General features: G+C 36.2%; 1 protein-coding gene across 1 annotated transcript in view; it reads left to right on the forward strand.

The window, feature by feature from the left end:
* Positions 1–15,151, forward strand: part of JMY (junction mediating and regulatory protein, p53 cofactor) — a 107,803-nt gene that overhangs the window by 30,540 nt on the left and 62,112 nt on the right. Inside the window, exon 2 of the mRNA XM_027863407.1 lies at positions 10,785–10,958. Coding sequence (XP_027719208.1) covers positions 10,785–10,958 — 174 coding nt within the window. The remainder of the gene's footprint in view (positions 1–10,784; positions 10,959–15,151) is intronic.

Raw genomic sequence — 15,151 nt, forward strand, 5'->3', positions numbered from 1 at the left:
CAATCATATTAAGCATATTTCCACATTAGTCATGTTGTAAAGAAAAATCAGTACTAAGGAAAAACTACGAGAAAGAAAAAAAAGGAGAGAGGAAAATAGTATGCTTTGATCTACATTCAGACTCCATAGTTTTGTTTGTTTTTTTTCTGGATGTGCGTAGCATTTCTCATCTTTAGCCTTTTGGAATTGTCTTAGATCATTGCATAGCTGAAAAGAGCTGAGTCTTTGAAAGTTGGTCATCGCCCAGTGTTGTTGTTACTATGTACAATGTTCTGGTTCCGTTCACTTCACTCAGCATCAGTTCATACAAGTCTTTCCAAATTTTTGTTTTTATTATTATTAATTTATTAGTTTTTAGTTTTCAACATTTACTTCCGTAAGATTTTGAGTTTTAAGTTTTCTCCCCCTCTCTCCCCTCCCCCCTCTCCATGATGGCATTCAATCTGATATAGGCTCTACATATACATTCACATTAAACATATTTTCACATTAGTCATGTTGTAAAGAAGAATTAGAAGCAATGGGAGGAACCACAAGAAAGAAGGAAAAAAAAGAGCAAATAGTATACTTCCATCTGAATTCAGACTCCAGAGTTCTTTATCTGGTTGTGGACAGCATTTCCCATCATGAGTCTTTTGGAGTTATCGTACTTCCTTGCATTGCTGAGAAGAGCTAAGTCTATCAAAGTTAGTCATTACACAGTGTGGCTTTTACTGTGTACAATGTTCTCTTGGTTCTGCTCACTTCACTCAGCATCAGTTCGTATATGTCTTTCCAGGTTTTTCTGAAGTCTGCTTGCTTATCATTTCTTATAGAACAATAGTATTCCATTACATGCGTACACCACAACTTGTTCAGCCATTCCCCAATTGATGGGCATCCCCTCAATTTCCAATTCTTGGCCACCACAAAAAGAGCGGCTCTAAATATTTTTGTACGTGTGGGTCCTTTTCCCATTTTTTATGATCTCTTTGGAATACAGCCCTAGAATTGCTATTGTTTAAGTTAAAGAGGTATGTATGTTTTTATAGCCCTTTGGGCATAGTTCCAAATTGCTCTTCAAAATGGTTGGATCAGTTCACAACTCCACCAACAGTGCATTAGTGTTTCAATTTCCACATCTTCTCCAACATCAAATGTTATTTTTAATAGCCAACAAACAATAAGCATGCTGGCATCTTATTTTCTGCTTTCCTGGCTGCCCTTAATATGTGTGTAGAATATCCTCAGAGATTTTGTAGAGATGCCAAAGTAGTTATAGGAGTGAAGTTACTGACACTCTCTTGATCTTTTTTGGTGATAATAATAAATGTCAACTCTCTTTCTCCCTTCTCTTTCCCCTCCCCCCATTATATTGCTTTCAGCACAGATCTCCTCTATTTATACTAGGTCTGGCCCAACTACTTTTTCTTTGTTTTCTTTACTGTCATTTCTGCTTTTCTGAAGTATAGTATATTAGAGATTGTAATGTTAAAATCTAAACATGGTGGTTGCATTGTCATTGATAGAGAAAAAATTGTTAATAGTAACCTTGACAGATCTTTTACATTTTTTGTCTTTTTTGTCCTTCTGGCTTCATCCTTGGGTTTCTTACCAACCTTTCTGTAAACTTGTTTTTCCCTCTACTGCTTCTTGCTGTTATATGAAGCAATACTGTTTACAGTCTTCTACTGTCCTTTTCTGCCTGAGTTTATATAAATATATTTTATAAGTTTATAACAAATGTTATAAATCACTTATAGAGCATTCTGGGAAGCCATCTCTCTCCTTTACAAAGGAGATCAAGTGTTTGCTGATTGAGGTGGGTTCTAGATTCCTTTTCTTTTCCTGTTGAGGTGATGAATTTATGTTGGCAGAAAATAATATTAGACTTTCAGTGTCTCGTTTTATTTAGGCAGCATATACAATGGATAGAATACCAGAAGACCTACCTTAGAAAGAGTAAGGCCAGCAGTCAAATTCTGACTTTGAAGCTTATTTGCTATTTGACCATGGTCAAGTTGCTTAATCCTTCTGAGCTTTGGTTTCTGCATGCATGAAATAGGAATATTAATAACTGTAATCCCGACTTCATAGGATTGTTTTAAGATCAAATGAGATAATGTATATAAAGCACCTTGCAAACCTGAAAAAGACTTAATGTCTTACACATTTACCAGTTTTCCACCTAACTAGCTTATTTAAAAAAGGCCAAATTGGAGTTGTCTTATTTGCCTATCATACTCTCTTACCATGTCTAGCACTTTGCAACTCTCTGCTTTTCTTTTTCCCTTAGAGAGTGAATTTACACATTGTCACAAAGAAGCCAAAAGAAATAAGTAGTGTTTTTAAAGTAGTTTAAATGCCCTAGGACTTAGCAGTTTGAATACTGAGGTTTTCTATGACTAGCTTTTTATGCATGTTGTCCTATAAATCTTATGTGAAAGACCCAACTAGACTGACTTCTCTCGTGTCCATAACAGACTCTTGTGTCTGTTCCAGATTCTTATCCTTGAGGACCATTCCATATCTACCCTGGTAATTATAAGCTATGAATGAACAAATGGAATCTAGCACCTGACTTTAGTGTGGCAGAGTTGGGGAAGCGTTAAGCACCTGCTTTGTGCAAGGGTACCATACTAGGTGGTGAGATTACAAAATTGTCTGTCTTCTGTCAAAGAGATTGAAATCTGGAGGGAGATGACAAAGAATTTCAGTAGATGGATGTTTGGAACTTTGAGGGATTGGCCGTAACAAGTGCACTGAAGAGGAAGAGGAGAGAACGATGTCCAGGAAAACGGGTACTCCAGCTCAGAGGTTCTTCATTTATTTTTGTGTCACGGACCCATGTGGTAGTCTGTGAGCCTGTGAACCCCTCCTCAGAATAATGCTTTTAAGTTAAATTAAGTCCATTGTATTTCAAAGGAAACTGTGTAGAAATAAAGTTATCAGAAATGTCATTGAAAATTCATTGACCCCAGATTAAGAACACTGAGTATAGTAGAGTACATGAGGAGCAGTAATATTTCTAGAAAAGTCCAAATTATGGAAGGCTTTTTTGAAGGTGAGGTTCTAAAGCATTTAGATTTTGTTTCATTGGCAGTGAGGACTACTGAGGACCTGGGACCAGATGTGTTTACAAATAAATTCTGTCAAGCATTTGAATAACAGTTGTCTTGCAGTTTTAATACTAATACCAATCAAACTATCAAAGAATGTTCTACAGAATTCATTTGAGGGGGAGAAAAATCTGGAATATCAAGGGGAGTTTTTTCAAAGTCAGGATGAAAGAGAAATAGCATTTCCACCAAGAAAACTCCAAATAGGGTCATGAAGAGTGGGATATGACTGAAACAATTCAACAACAGATCTCAAACTATTATAAAGCAGCAGACATTAAAACCATTTGGTACTGCTGAAAAAATAGAGAAGTAGATAAATGGAACAGACTAGACAAAGGCAAATCAGAAACAGCGTAATTGAGTAACCCAGTTCAATAAACCTGAAAACCTAAATTATTTAGGAAGAAACTCTCTATTTGATAAAAACTGTGGAGAGACCTGGAAGGCAGTTTGGCAGAAGAAATTAAGCTTAAACCAACACTTTCTACAATAAATTCAAAATGAATATGTTACCTTTAATATTAAAGAAGGTAGGAAATGTATTCTCAACTAAAGAAGAGATAAAGCAATTGCAAAAAGATGAAATAACTTTGATTACATGCAACTAAAAAGCTTCTGCACAAACAAAATTAGTGCATCTAGGATAAGGGAAGTGGTAGACTGGGAAAAATTGTTAGTTTCAGATTTCAGATGAGGGTTTGGTACTCAAAATATAGGCAGCATACATATACACATACACACATACATGTTTTTATATACATATACACCTAATGTCCAGAGACCATTCCCTAGTACACAATTGGTCAAGGGATATAAACAGTTCTTAAAGGAAGAATTGCAAACTATTAACAATTACATGAAAGAATGCTCCATATCACTAATAACAAGAGAAAAACACGTCAAAATAATCCTGAAGTTTCCCCTCACACCCAAAAAATTGACAAAGATGACAAAAGGTAGGAATAGTCAAATGTTTTAGGGATTGTGCAAAGCAGAATGCCTGTCTGATGAGGCTTTATAGATAACTGAGGAAAGAAGTAAAGTGAAAAGAAAAGATATGCCCAACTGAATGCAGAATTCCAGAGAATAGCAAGGAGAAATAAGGTTTCCTTAAATTAGCAATGCGAAAATTAGAAGAAAATAATAGAATGGGAAAGATGAGATCCCTTCAAGAAAATTAGAAATATCAAGGGAAAATGCAAAAATGGGCATGATAAGAGACAAAAGTATTAGGGACTTAACAGAAGCAGAAAAGATTAAGACGAGCTGGCAAGAATATAAGGGAGAACTATGCAGGAGAGATCTTAACATTACTGGTAACCACAATGGTGTGATTAATGATCTAGAGTCAGACATCCTAGAGAATGAAGTCAAGTGGGTCTTAGGAAGGAGTGCTAACAATAAGACTGGTGGAGGTGATGGAATTCCAGTTGAGCTATTTAAAATCCTAAAAGTTGATGCTGTTACAGTGCTGCACTCAAAATGTCAGTAAATTTGGAAGACTCACTGGGTTGGAAAAGATCAGTTTATGTCAGTGCTGGGGATTTAAGAAGGGCAATGCCAAAGAATGTTCAAATTACTGAGCAGTTGCACCATTTCACATGCCAGCAAGGTAATGCTTAAGATTCTGCGGGTTAGAATTCAGCAATATGTGAACTAAGAATTACCCAAAGAGCAGCTGGTTTTTGAAGAGGAAGAACTAGAGACCAAATTGCCAACATTGGGTGGATTATGGTGAAAGCAAGAGAGTTCTAGAAAAACATCTATTTCTGCTTCATTAACTACACTAAAGCCTTTGACTGTGTGGATCACAACAAAATGTGGCAAGTCCTCAATGAGATGAGAGTACCAGATCATCTTACTTGTTTCCCAAGAAACAAGTTTGCGGGTCAAAAAGCAACAATTAGAACTGAGCGTGGAACGATTGATTTAAGGTTGGAAAAAGAGTATGACAAGGCTGTATATTGTCACCTTATTTATTAACTTATATGCAGAGTACGTCTCATGAAATGCCAGGCTGGATGAATCAAAAGACGGAATTAAGGTTGCCAGGAGAAATACCAACAATCTCAGATATGTAGGTGATAGCACTCTGATGGCATAAAGTGAAGAAGAATTAAGAAGCCTCTTCATGAGGATGTAAGAGAAGAGTGTAAAGCAGAGATCTCTTTGCTGCCAAAGGTCCGTGTAGTCAAAGCTATGTTTTTTTCTTTTTTAATAGCAGTGTATGACTGAGAGTTGGGCTATAAGGAAAGCTGAGCACTGCAGAATCAATGCTTTCAAATTGTATTACTGGAGAAGACTTTTGGGAGTCCCTTAGACTCTCAAAGGAGCAAGGAGATCAAATCAGTCAATACTTAAATTAATTCAGAATATTCATCGGAAGGTCAAATACTGAAGCTGAAGCTTAAATACTTTGGCCACATTATGAGAAAACAGGTCTTATTGGAAAAGACCCTGATGTTGGAAAAGATTGAAAGCAAAAGAAGATGACAGAGGATGAGATGGACAGATGGTGTCATGGAAGCAACAAACATGAGTTTAGACAGACTTCAGTAGATAATGGAGGATAGAAGGACCTGGTGTGCAATTGTCCATGGGGTGACAAAGAATTGGACACAAGTGAACAACAGCAGGGGGTTGTGGGAAGCTAGGCACACTAATGGATTGTAGTTGAATCTGTATGACCATTTTGGAAAGTTATTTGGAGTTACACAAGTAAAGTCATTAAAATGTCTGTACCCTTTGACCCAGAGTTCCACTACTAGTCTTATAGCCCAAGGAGGTCACTGATGAAAGAAACACACCACCCACCACCTCCCTTCCCACTCCCCCCCATACGCCAAAATATTTATAGCAGCACCTTTTGTGGTGGCAAAGATTTGAAAATAAAGTAGATGTCCACTGATTGGGAAAAGGCTAAACAAATGTTGATACCCTAATGTTATTAATGTTACCATACTGTAAGAAATTATTAATATGAAGAACACAAGGAAACATAGGGAGACTTAAATGAACTGATAAGCAGAAAGAAGTAAGCAGATCTAAGAAAACTATATATATATATATATATATATATATAACAATAGTGTAAATGAAAAGAACAACTACAAAACCATCAAGAGTGAAAGTTACAACATTACAAAAAACAAACAGATATGAAAAGACATCTCCCTCCACTCCTTTTCAGGGTAACACTGCATATGTTTCCAGATTTTTTTTTTCTTTTTGGATGTGTTGATTGACTTGCTGAAACATCTCCCCTCTGTTTTTCTCTTTTTTCTTTCCCTTTCAAAAATATTCTTTTTAATATGAGATCGTTCTCTGGAGGTGGTGGGGTGGTGGGAATGATACAGGAAGAAATTTAGAATATTTAAAAATATATCCTTTTTTTAAAGCTTTTTTTGGGGGGGGCAGTTGGGATTAAGTGACTTGCCCAGGGTCACACAGCTAGTAAGTGTCAAGTGTTTGTTCTGAGGCTGGATTTGAACTCAGCTCCTCCTGACTTCAGGACCGGTGCTCTATCCACTGTGCCACCTAGCTGCCCCTTTTTTAAGCTTTTAAAAAAAGATGGGCCTTCATATCAGAGAGTTCATTAAGAGAGCTTTTCAGTTTCTCAAAGGCAGTTCCCAGCTCATCCTCCTTTTCTATTTAATTCTGTACCTACGTCATTATCGATTTACAGTATATCTTCAAGAGATAAATTGATAGGCTCTATAGGATGTCCATTCATGAATGTATCAAAATCTAAATAATAAGTCATCCTTCACTTGATTTTTCCCATGTGGATAGTTAGGCCATATTCTTAAGTATGAATCTCTGCAGTGTTCATGAGTATCATGTTGATTATTATATAATCTGAAAGCAGTTGCATCTGGAAGTCTTCACTACTACAGGGAATTTCTCTAACTTAGACTCTGTGCTAGACAGTCTCCATTATAGCTATAAAGATAGAGCATTTACTAAGCACTTTCTGTATATCAGGCAGTGTGCTCAGTGCTGGAGATGCAAATATAGGTAAGGAAAACAGTCCTTGCCCTCAGTGAGCTTTCTGCATTCTAATGAGAAAGACAACACAGAGAATAACATGATAGTGGCAAGCATCTTTGGCTAAGCTTTTGTTTTGTATCTTGCTCGATGTTAATGATTAGAGGGCTGTTGAACAATTATTTTATATTTTTCAAGAAACTTTTGGGGCAGCTAAGTGGCAAAGCATAGAGAGCACCAGCCGTGGAGTTAGGAGGACCTGAGTTCAAATCTGGCCTCAGACATTTAGTAACTGTGTGACCATGATCATGTCACTTAACCCCAATTGCCTCCCCCCCAAAAAAAGAAGAAATCTTGTGTAATTTTGACACATGTAGGAGACCACCATCTGATGGGTAGTCTTTAAGGCATTTTGTTCTACTGAATCAAATGTGTTTGACAGTCAAAATGAGTACTGCAGTCTTCTTTATCTTTCAGTCAGTTGCATGATGGGGAAGATGTAGTCTCCTGTGGAGTTCCACTTTCAGTAACATGCATGTCCCTGTCGGGGATACCTCTGATGCTTGAATTAATGATTCTCATAAAAATTTGATGTAGCTGACAATTTAGTTTTATGAGTCAGTAATTACTGATGTTTTCTTAGTTGACTTTTTAGGTAATGATAAAGTCAGAGATTTCTTTTTTTACACACTTTTTTATTTTTCCCAATTACATGTAAAGACAATTTTTAACATTCAGTTTTTTAAAAATTTTGAGTTCCAAAGTTTAATTCTCCTTCCATTATCTCCCGCCTCCCTAAGACAATTAAACAGGTTATATACGTGCAAACATGTAAAACATATTTCCATATTAGTCATGTGAAAAAAGAAACAGACCAAAAGGGGGAAAAAAATGAAAAAATAATACTTTTCTATCTGCATTCAGCCTCCATAGTTCTTTCTCTGGATGTGGATAGCATTTTCCATCTTTGGTCTTTTGGAATTGTCTTAAATCATTGTATTACTGAGAAGAGCTAAGTCTATCAAAGTTGGTCATTGCATAGTGTTGCCGTTGCTGTGAACAGTGTTCTCCTGGTTCTGCTCACTTCACTGAGCATCAATTCATATAAGTCTTTCCACATTTTACTGAAATCCACCTGCTCATCTGTTCAGCCATTCCCCGATGGGTGGGCATCCCCTCAATTTCCAATTCTTGGCCACCACAAAAAGAGCTGCTATAAATATTTTTGTACCTGTGGGTCCTTTTCCTGTTTTTATGATCTCTTTGGGATACAAACCCAGATCAAAGAGTATGCATGGTTTTATAGCCCTTTGGGCATAGTACTTCTATATATTCTTTTTTTTTTTTTTTTTGGTGAGGCAATCAGGGTTAAGTGACTTGCTCAGGGTCACACAGCTAGTAAGTGTTTGAGGCTGGATTTTGAACTCAGGTCCTCCTGACTCCAAGACCAGAGCTCTATTCACTGCACCAACCTAGCTGCCCTTCTGTATGTTCTTTTTCAGCTGCTTTTCACATCTTTGTCCTCTCTTTTTCTTTTCTGTATACATATGTGGGCCACATACAAATGTGGTGGCTCTACCATCCTTACTGGTGAAAGCAGTATGTTATAAAAATTTCTGCAGTGTTTCCACATTCTTCTGCTATTTATTATCCTCTTTCCAGTTATATCAGTAAAACAGCTTTGCTTTGTTTAGTCTCTTTAAACTTCCTTTCCTTGTTTTATGCGGTATGCTGCTCATAATCCTTCATCATCCTTTAAAACCCCAAGTTATCTCCGTGACATAATGAAGCATTGACATAGGATTTTACATTATAAAGATAGAGGGATAGTGATAGAGACTGAACTGATAGAGATTTCACCAGTGTAGGTGAATACCCTGGTGAGGAAATTCCCTTTGCCCCAATGATTATGTTGGCTTTATCTCATATCCTGTCCTTGGGATTAAGCTGTTCTTTATAATTTCACAACATTCTGTTTTATTTGTGGTGATTTTTCTTTCCATTTACACTTCTGTAAATATTATAAATAATTGTTTTCCTGGTTCTGCTTACTTTGCATCAGTTCATGTCTTTCTGTACTTCTATATTCATTATATTTATCATTTCTTACAATACAATAATATTTCATTACATTCATGTACCATAATTTATTTAGTCATTCTTGTATAATAGGCATCTACTTTGTTTCTAATCCTTTGCTACCAGGAACAGTACTGCCACAAATGTTTTGGTGTTTATGAAAGCCTTTGTGCCAGGGGAGGGTGGGGTGGAGTGATCTCCTTGAGGTATATGCCTAATAAATAGTAAAATCTCTGAGTCAAAAGATATAATAAAATCTTTTGTAACTTGTTAACCTGGAATGCTGAAGATGGCTTAAAAGAAGATGCACATTGTGTATATATGTATATTTGTGTCTATTATATGTAATGCCAAGTTTATAACTTGTAGATCAGAAGTTTTGCAAAAGAATGCAAGGTTATATGCTAAGATGTTTCAGGATCACAAGTCTTTATCTCAAAATGTGCATTTCTTAATGCAAACACAACCCAAATATTACAAAAAATTTTTGTACATGTTACAGATTTTCTTTCATTGTACTTTAATTTAAAATTCCTTAATTCAGAATTGGAGAGTGCTAAATTTCAGGGGAGAGTTTGACAAAGCAATTTTTGGAATTTTTTCTTAATGGATTTTAGTAACCTAATCGATTTGGAGTGAGGGAGAGAGAATGCGTGTGTGTGTGTGTGTGTGTGTGTGTGTGTGTGTGTATGTGTAGGCATTACTTATACTACTTTTGTAGTCAAATTGTCAAACCCAGGTTGTTGTTGAACTTAAAAGTGAAAATTGAAAGAAAATCTAAAGTTGAGGGTAATGAAAAATAATCAGCTGGCATCTTTTTGGGCATCCATTGTGTGTTTTGTACTAGGTGCTGTAGAATAAAGATGAGGAAAAACAGCCTTGAGCTCTTCTAGTCTGGGGTTGAGATGGTCGCATTTTAAATTAGTTTAACTAGAGTTCACAAGGAGACATGCATGATAATGTAGTTCCAGCCATATGAATAAAGACAAAGAGAATTATAAGGAAGTAATCTGCTTCAACTAGAGTTAAAGTCATTCTTGAAATGTCTGCTTTGGTTGGAGAAGTCAAATCATACTTGACTTCCAAAAGAGGTAAATCTTGAGCTAGGTTCTAATTCCAGAGCCTTCCAGATAAGGAGAGAAAAACAGATAGGCTCAGCTATGTGAACAAATGCAGGAAACATTCCTAATAATGGTGGAGAGGCTTCTTTGTGGAATAGTGAGATACTAAGTTTGATGTGGACCAGGAAGACTAAAAGAGTTGCAGCATCATTTATGCTAGTTTGAATTTAAGCAGGCAGTAGGGAGTCACAGAAGTGCTTAAATAGAATGGTTTCACGGTAGAAATAATTTGAAAACAGTTTATTCTGGTATGACATGGTATGAAGCATGGACTGAGATGGTGGAAAATCAGAGGAATAGTGACCAAATTGAAAGCTTGTCAAAATTATTTAACCGCTCTCTTCTCTATTGCTTTTCATATTATTATTCTATTAGAATTTTGGGTGCTATTTTAAGGAGCTTAATTTTAAAAGAAAGCAATTAAAGCATATGTAATTATCTTCCTTACTATTGGGCTTTCAGCATTACCATCTAAATCTTCCAATTCTCTCTTCAGTTATTAGAAAAACATAAGAACACAGAGAGTATGGTGGAGCTTCTTGACCTGTATCAGATGGAGGATGAAGCCTATAGCAGTCTTGCAGAAGCCACAACTGAATTATACCAGTACTTATTACAGCCATTTCGAGATATGCGGGAACTTGCAATGCTGAGAAGACAACAGATAAAGGTACACATTTTTCTGTCTAGTAATAGTAGCCTACCTGAATTGTATATAGTGCCCTCATATTTTGGTTTGACACTAATGAAAATGAACTGGACAGTTTTGTAGCTTCCCTTCCCTTCTCACCTTCCCATCTGCCTCATCTTGCTTGGCCTAGGCTTGAGGGAGACTGTTGTTTTGGAATTCCTTGTATGTAGAGGGTCCACAATCATGAGGATGATTTGGTGAGGTCACAGAATTTCAACCCCATGGCATTCATTTTTCATGTTTAGATGATGTGGATCAGATCTATTGAAATGCAAGTATTAACAATTGAATTTACCTATTTTCTCTGCTTGATGGTGTTGAACATGAATTTCTTTTTTGATAAATTACCAGTTAAAATAATTTTTTATTTTAACTATTAAATATTAAAATAAATTTTCTTGGAAATACAAATTGACAATTTACTATAAGAATTTTTGGCTCTTTGAATAATGATGAGAAAGGAAACATGCTATTTTATCTTGTTTTGATAATGCTTAGAAACTTACTAAATAATTACATAAGAAACTCAAGCTTTTTTTAAAATTTGCATTTGTGATCTTTGAAACTCTTGGGTTGTCAATCACTTTAACCTCTTAAAACTAACCTTTCTTTTGAAATGGTGCTGTTTCATAGTGAACAGAGTTCTAGACTTGGAGTTATGAAGACTCAGGTTCATATATTGTTTCTGACCCTAATTGTGTGACCAAGGGGCAAGTCACTCAACTACTCTGAGCCACATGCTTCTGGAATGTAAAATGGACATAATTCTTGCAGTGTGGTAGCAGGGGCTAGTGGAAGGAGCATTGGCTCTGGAGTCAGAGGACCCCAAATCCTGCCTCTGTTTGTACTTTGGGACTAGTCTCTTAACCTCCTTGGAGTTCACTTTCCTTACCTATAAAATGGGAGGGGAGGGGTAAGCCTAGATGGCCACTGAGGCCCTGTTTGGTTCTAGATCTGTTCTGTCATTCTCAGCAGTTTGTTGGGAGACTCAAATGAGACAATATATGTAAATGCTTCATAAATTTAATGCACTTTATAAATGTCAGTTGTTACATTAAACACTGCCCAAATTTTCTATCAGCAGACCTTTTTTTCTCTACATATTTATTTAGATTTAAACTAGAAGTAAACCCTTTTTTTTTTCGCTTTGAGAAGCTCATTTTCAAAACTGGAAGAGGTCATCAATTAATTTTGAGTCCAGTTGGATGCATTACTCAGTACCAAATCTTTTTAATTGATGAGTTGTAGCCCCTTCCATATCTTATAGAAAATGTTGCTTTTAAGATAAAGATATTTGAGTAAGAATAAAGTAATTAAAATATATCTTTTTTTAAAGATATATACACTTAGGTGTGTGTATCTTAAATATATGTATGTATGTATGTATTTTTATATATGATCATTATATTTATAAATGCTCATTAGAGAGGTTATACCTCCATTTTTCATAATGTGTTTACTCTTTGTCAAATGTGGTTTTTGTTAGGGTAGACCTACTAAAGCAGTAGGAACCATTTCATCCCATAGACTTGCAATTTGGTCTTTCTGAGCACAGTTTTGATTTGCTACAATTTTATTTATTTACATTATGTAAAGAATGTTGGTGTTCAGAATATTAGGACATATTCCTGTCCATTTAGTAAATATACATTTGTGCTGATGATATGTCTGATATACTATGCTAATAAATTATCAGTGATGAAAATAAAAGCATTTGAAAAATTTCACTAGTTAAAAGTGGTATAGTTTACTTTAATGTTACTTGTAACTATTTTAATGCATTGTTGAGAGAGCCAACATGGAGAAAAAGCTGTCTTAGAATATTGCCACATTGGTCCAGATATATGGCACATTTGCACCTCCCTTCCCTCCCCCTCCCCCCAAAAATCTGGTTTTTACAAAACCTTGAGTATAGCCTGTTAGTATTAATATTTTTCACTGTTCTTTACATTATTGAAAGTGTATGTTCCGCAGTTTGTTAATGCTAATGAATGTTTGTAAGTACATTTTGGAAAGTAACCTGGGAAAATGTTCATTTTTCCTATATCTCCTCTACCTACAATTCCAGGGCAACTTTCTGCTCTGTGCCTCAGAAATAGCCTCCCTAGGCAATCTGCTGCATGAGATTCAGATAGTTACTAAATTATCCTTGGTTCCCAAAGATTCTGGAGATCATGGTTTAACTTTGTTATTTCTGACTGCTAGAGCTCTATTTTTATTCTGAACTTAAGCATTAAAAAAAAAACCCCAAGCTTTTCTATCTACATAGTAGAACATAAAAAGGAATATATATATATATATATACACACACACACACATATATGTGTATACACACATACATACATACATACATACATACATATATTATATATATGAAACTGAGTTGTCAAGTCAGCAAGTGCCTTCTGTATGCACAGGCACTGTGGATACAAAGAAAGGCAAAAAAAAGTTTCTACTCTCAAGGAGCTCACAGTCTAATAGGAAGATGGCAGGAAGAAAACAACTATGGAGATAGTAATAGGAAAACAACTATGTACAAACAAGATAAATGTGGGATAAATTGGAGATAATATCAAAGAAGAAGATACTATTATTAAAGCGTAATTTAAAAGATTTCTCGCAAGAGGTGGGACTTTAGCTGAGATATGAAGGAAGCCATGAGGTGATGAAGAAGAGGGAGAATGTTCCAGGTATGGGGCTGTATTTAGTTCCAGCTAGTGAAGATGCTTGGAGTTAGGAGATACTGTCAGCAAGGGCCTATGTCATTGGTCATTCCCTTGACTACCAGTCAGTAATCATTCTCACTTCCCACTTGAAACTCATAAAACAATTAATTTATGCCAAGTAATTCTTTTCATTTTCTAGTTCATGTTGAACATGAAGTAAATAAGGTTGAGCAGGAGGGCAGGGGCTGTTATTTCACTTACTGACTTCTTAGAGCCATGAGCCAAGACTAAAAAGAAAAAAAAAAGTGTGTGTCTGTGTATGTGCACATCCTCTTTCATTTAATTTCATCATTTAGAGATGGGGGAGGGAGAAATGTTCCAGGCTTTGGAAACACCTTGATCAGAGACTTAGAGGAAGTAGGTGATATGTACAAGTGATGCTGAGTAATCCAGTAAATTTGCAGAGGTCCATGAATGCCAGGGAAATACCTGTTAGTAAGGTGTGAAGAATGAATTGAGGTTAGGATAGGGGAATTGTAGAGTTAGTCATCTAGCATTTATTAAGAGCCTACTATGTGCTAGACACTGTTAAGGCCTAGGAATACAAGTCTCCATTGTCAGGGAGCTCACAGTCTAATTGAGTAAATATGTAAACAGCTCTGTATAAGTAATAAATGCAAGATAAATTGAGAGTAATCTCAGAAGGAAAGCACTAAGAGGCGTGGGAAAGGTTTCTTGAAGAAGGTGGGACTTTAGCTGAGACTTAAAGAAAGCCTGGGAAGCTAGAAGAGGAGATGAAGAGGGAGAGAATTTCAGAGGAGGACAGCCAGTAATGAAAATTCTTAGAGTCTAGAGAATGGAGTATTGTATTAGAGGAACAATAAGGAGGCTAGTATCACTGGATTGCAAAATATGGAGGGGAGAGTATGGTGTAAGAAGACTGGAAAGGTAAGAAGGGGCTGGGTTATGAAGGCCTTTAAAAGCCAAATAGAAGATTGTCTATTTAATCCTGGGAGGTAAAAGGGAGCTGCTGGAGTTTATTGAATAGGGAGATTATATGATCAGACCTGCGTTTTTTGGAAGACCAATTTTATAATGGAGTGGAAGATGAATTGGAGTGGGAGGAACCTTAAAGCAAGGAGACCAACCAGCACACTGTTGTTATAGCCCAGTTGTAAGGTAATGTGCCAAGATGTAGCAGTGTCACAGGACATAGATGTTATCAAGGTATTAACAAGATTTTACTATTTATTGCATATGAGAGAATGAAATGAGAGAGAAGGGAGGAGGAAAGGGTGACACCTAGGTTACTAGTCTCGGTAACTAGGAGGTTGGTGATACCCAGTAATATGAAAGTTTAGAGGAGAGGATTTGGTAGGGGGGAAGATAATGAGTTAACTTTTGTAACTTCACTTTTTGTGAATGCTAGGTTTAAAATGTCAATGGGACATCCAGTTCATGATGTCTAAAAGGCAGTTGAATACTGTTTAATAGTTCAGGACTGAT

This window comes from Vombatus ursinus, unplaced genomic scaffold (genome assembly GCF_900497805.2).
Source record: "Vombatus ursinus unplaced genomic scaffold, bare-nosed wombat genome assembly UNPS02014772.1, whole genome shotgun sequence".
NCBI classification, from domain to species: Eukaryota; Metazoa; Chordata; class Mammalia; order Diprotodontia; family Vombatidae; genus Vombatus; species Vombatus ursinus.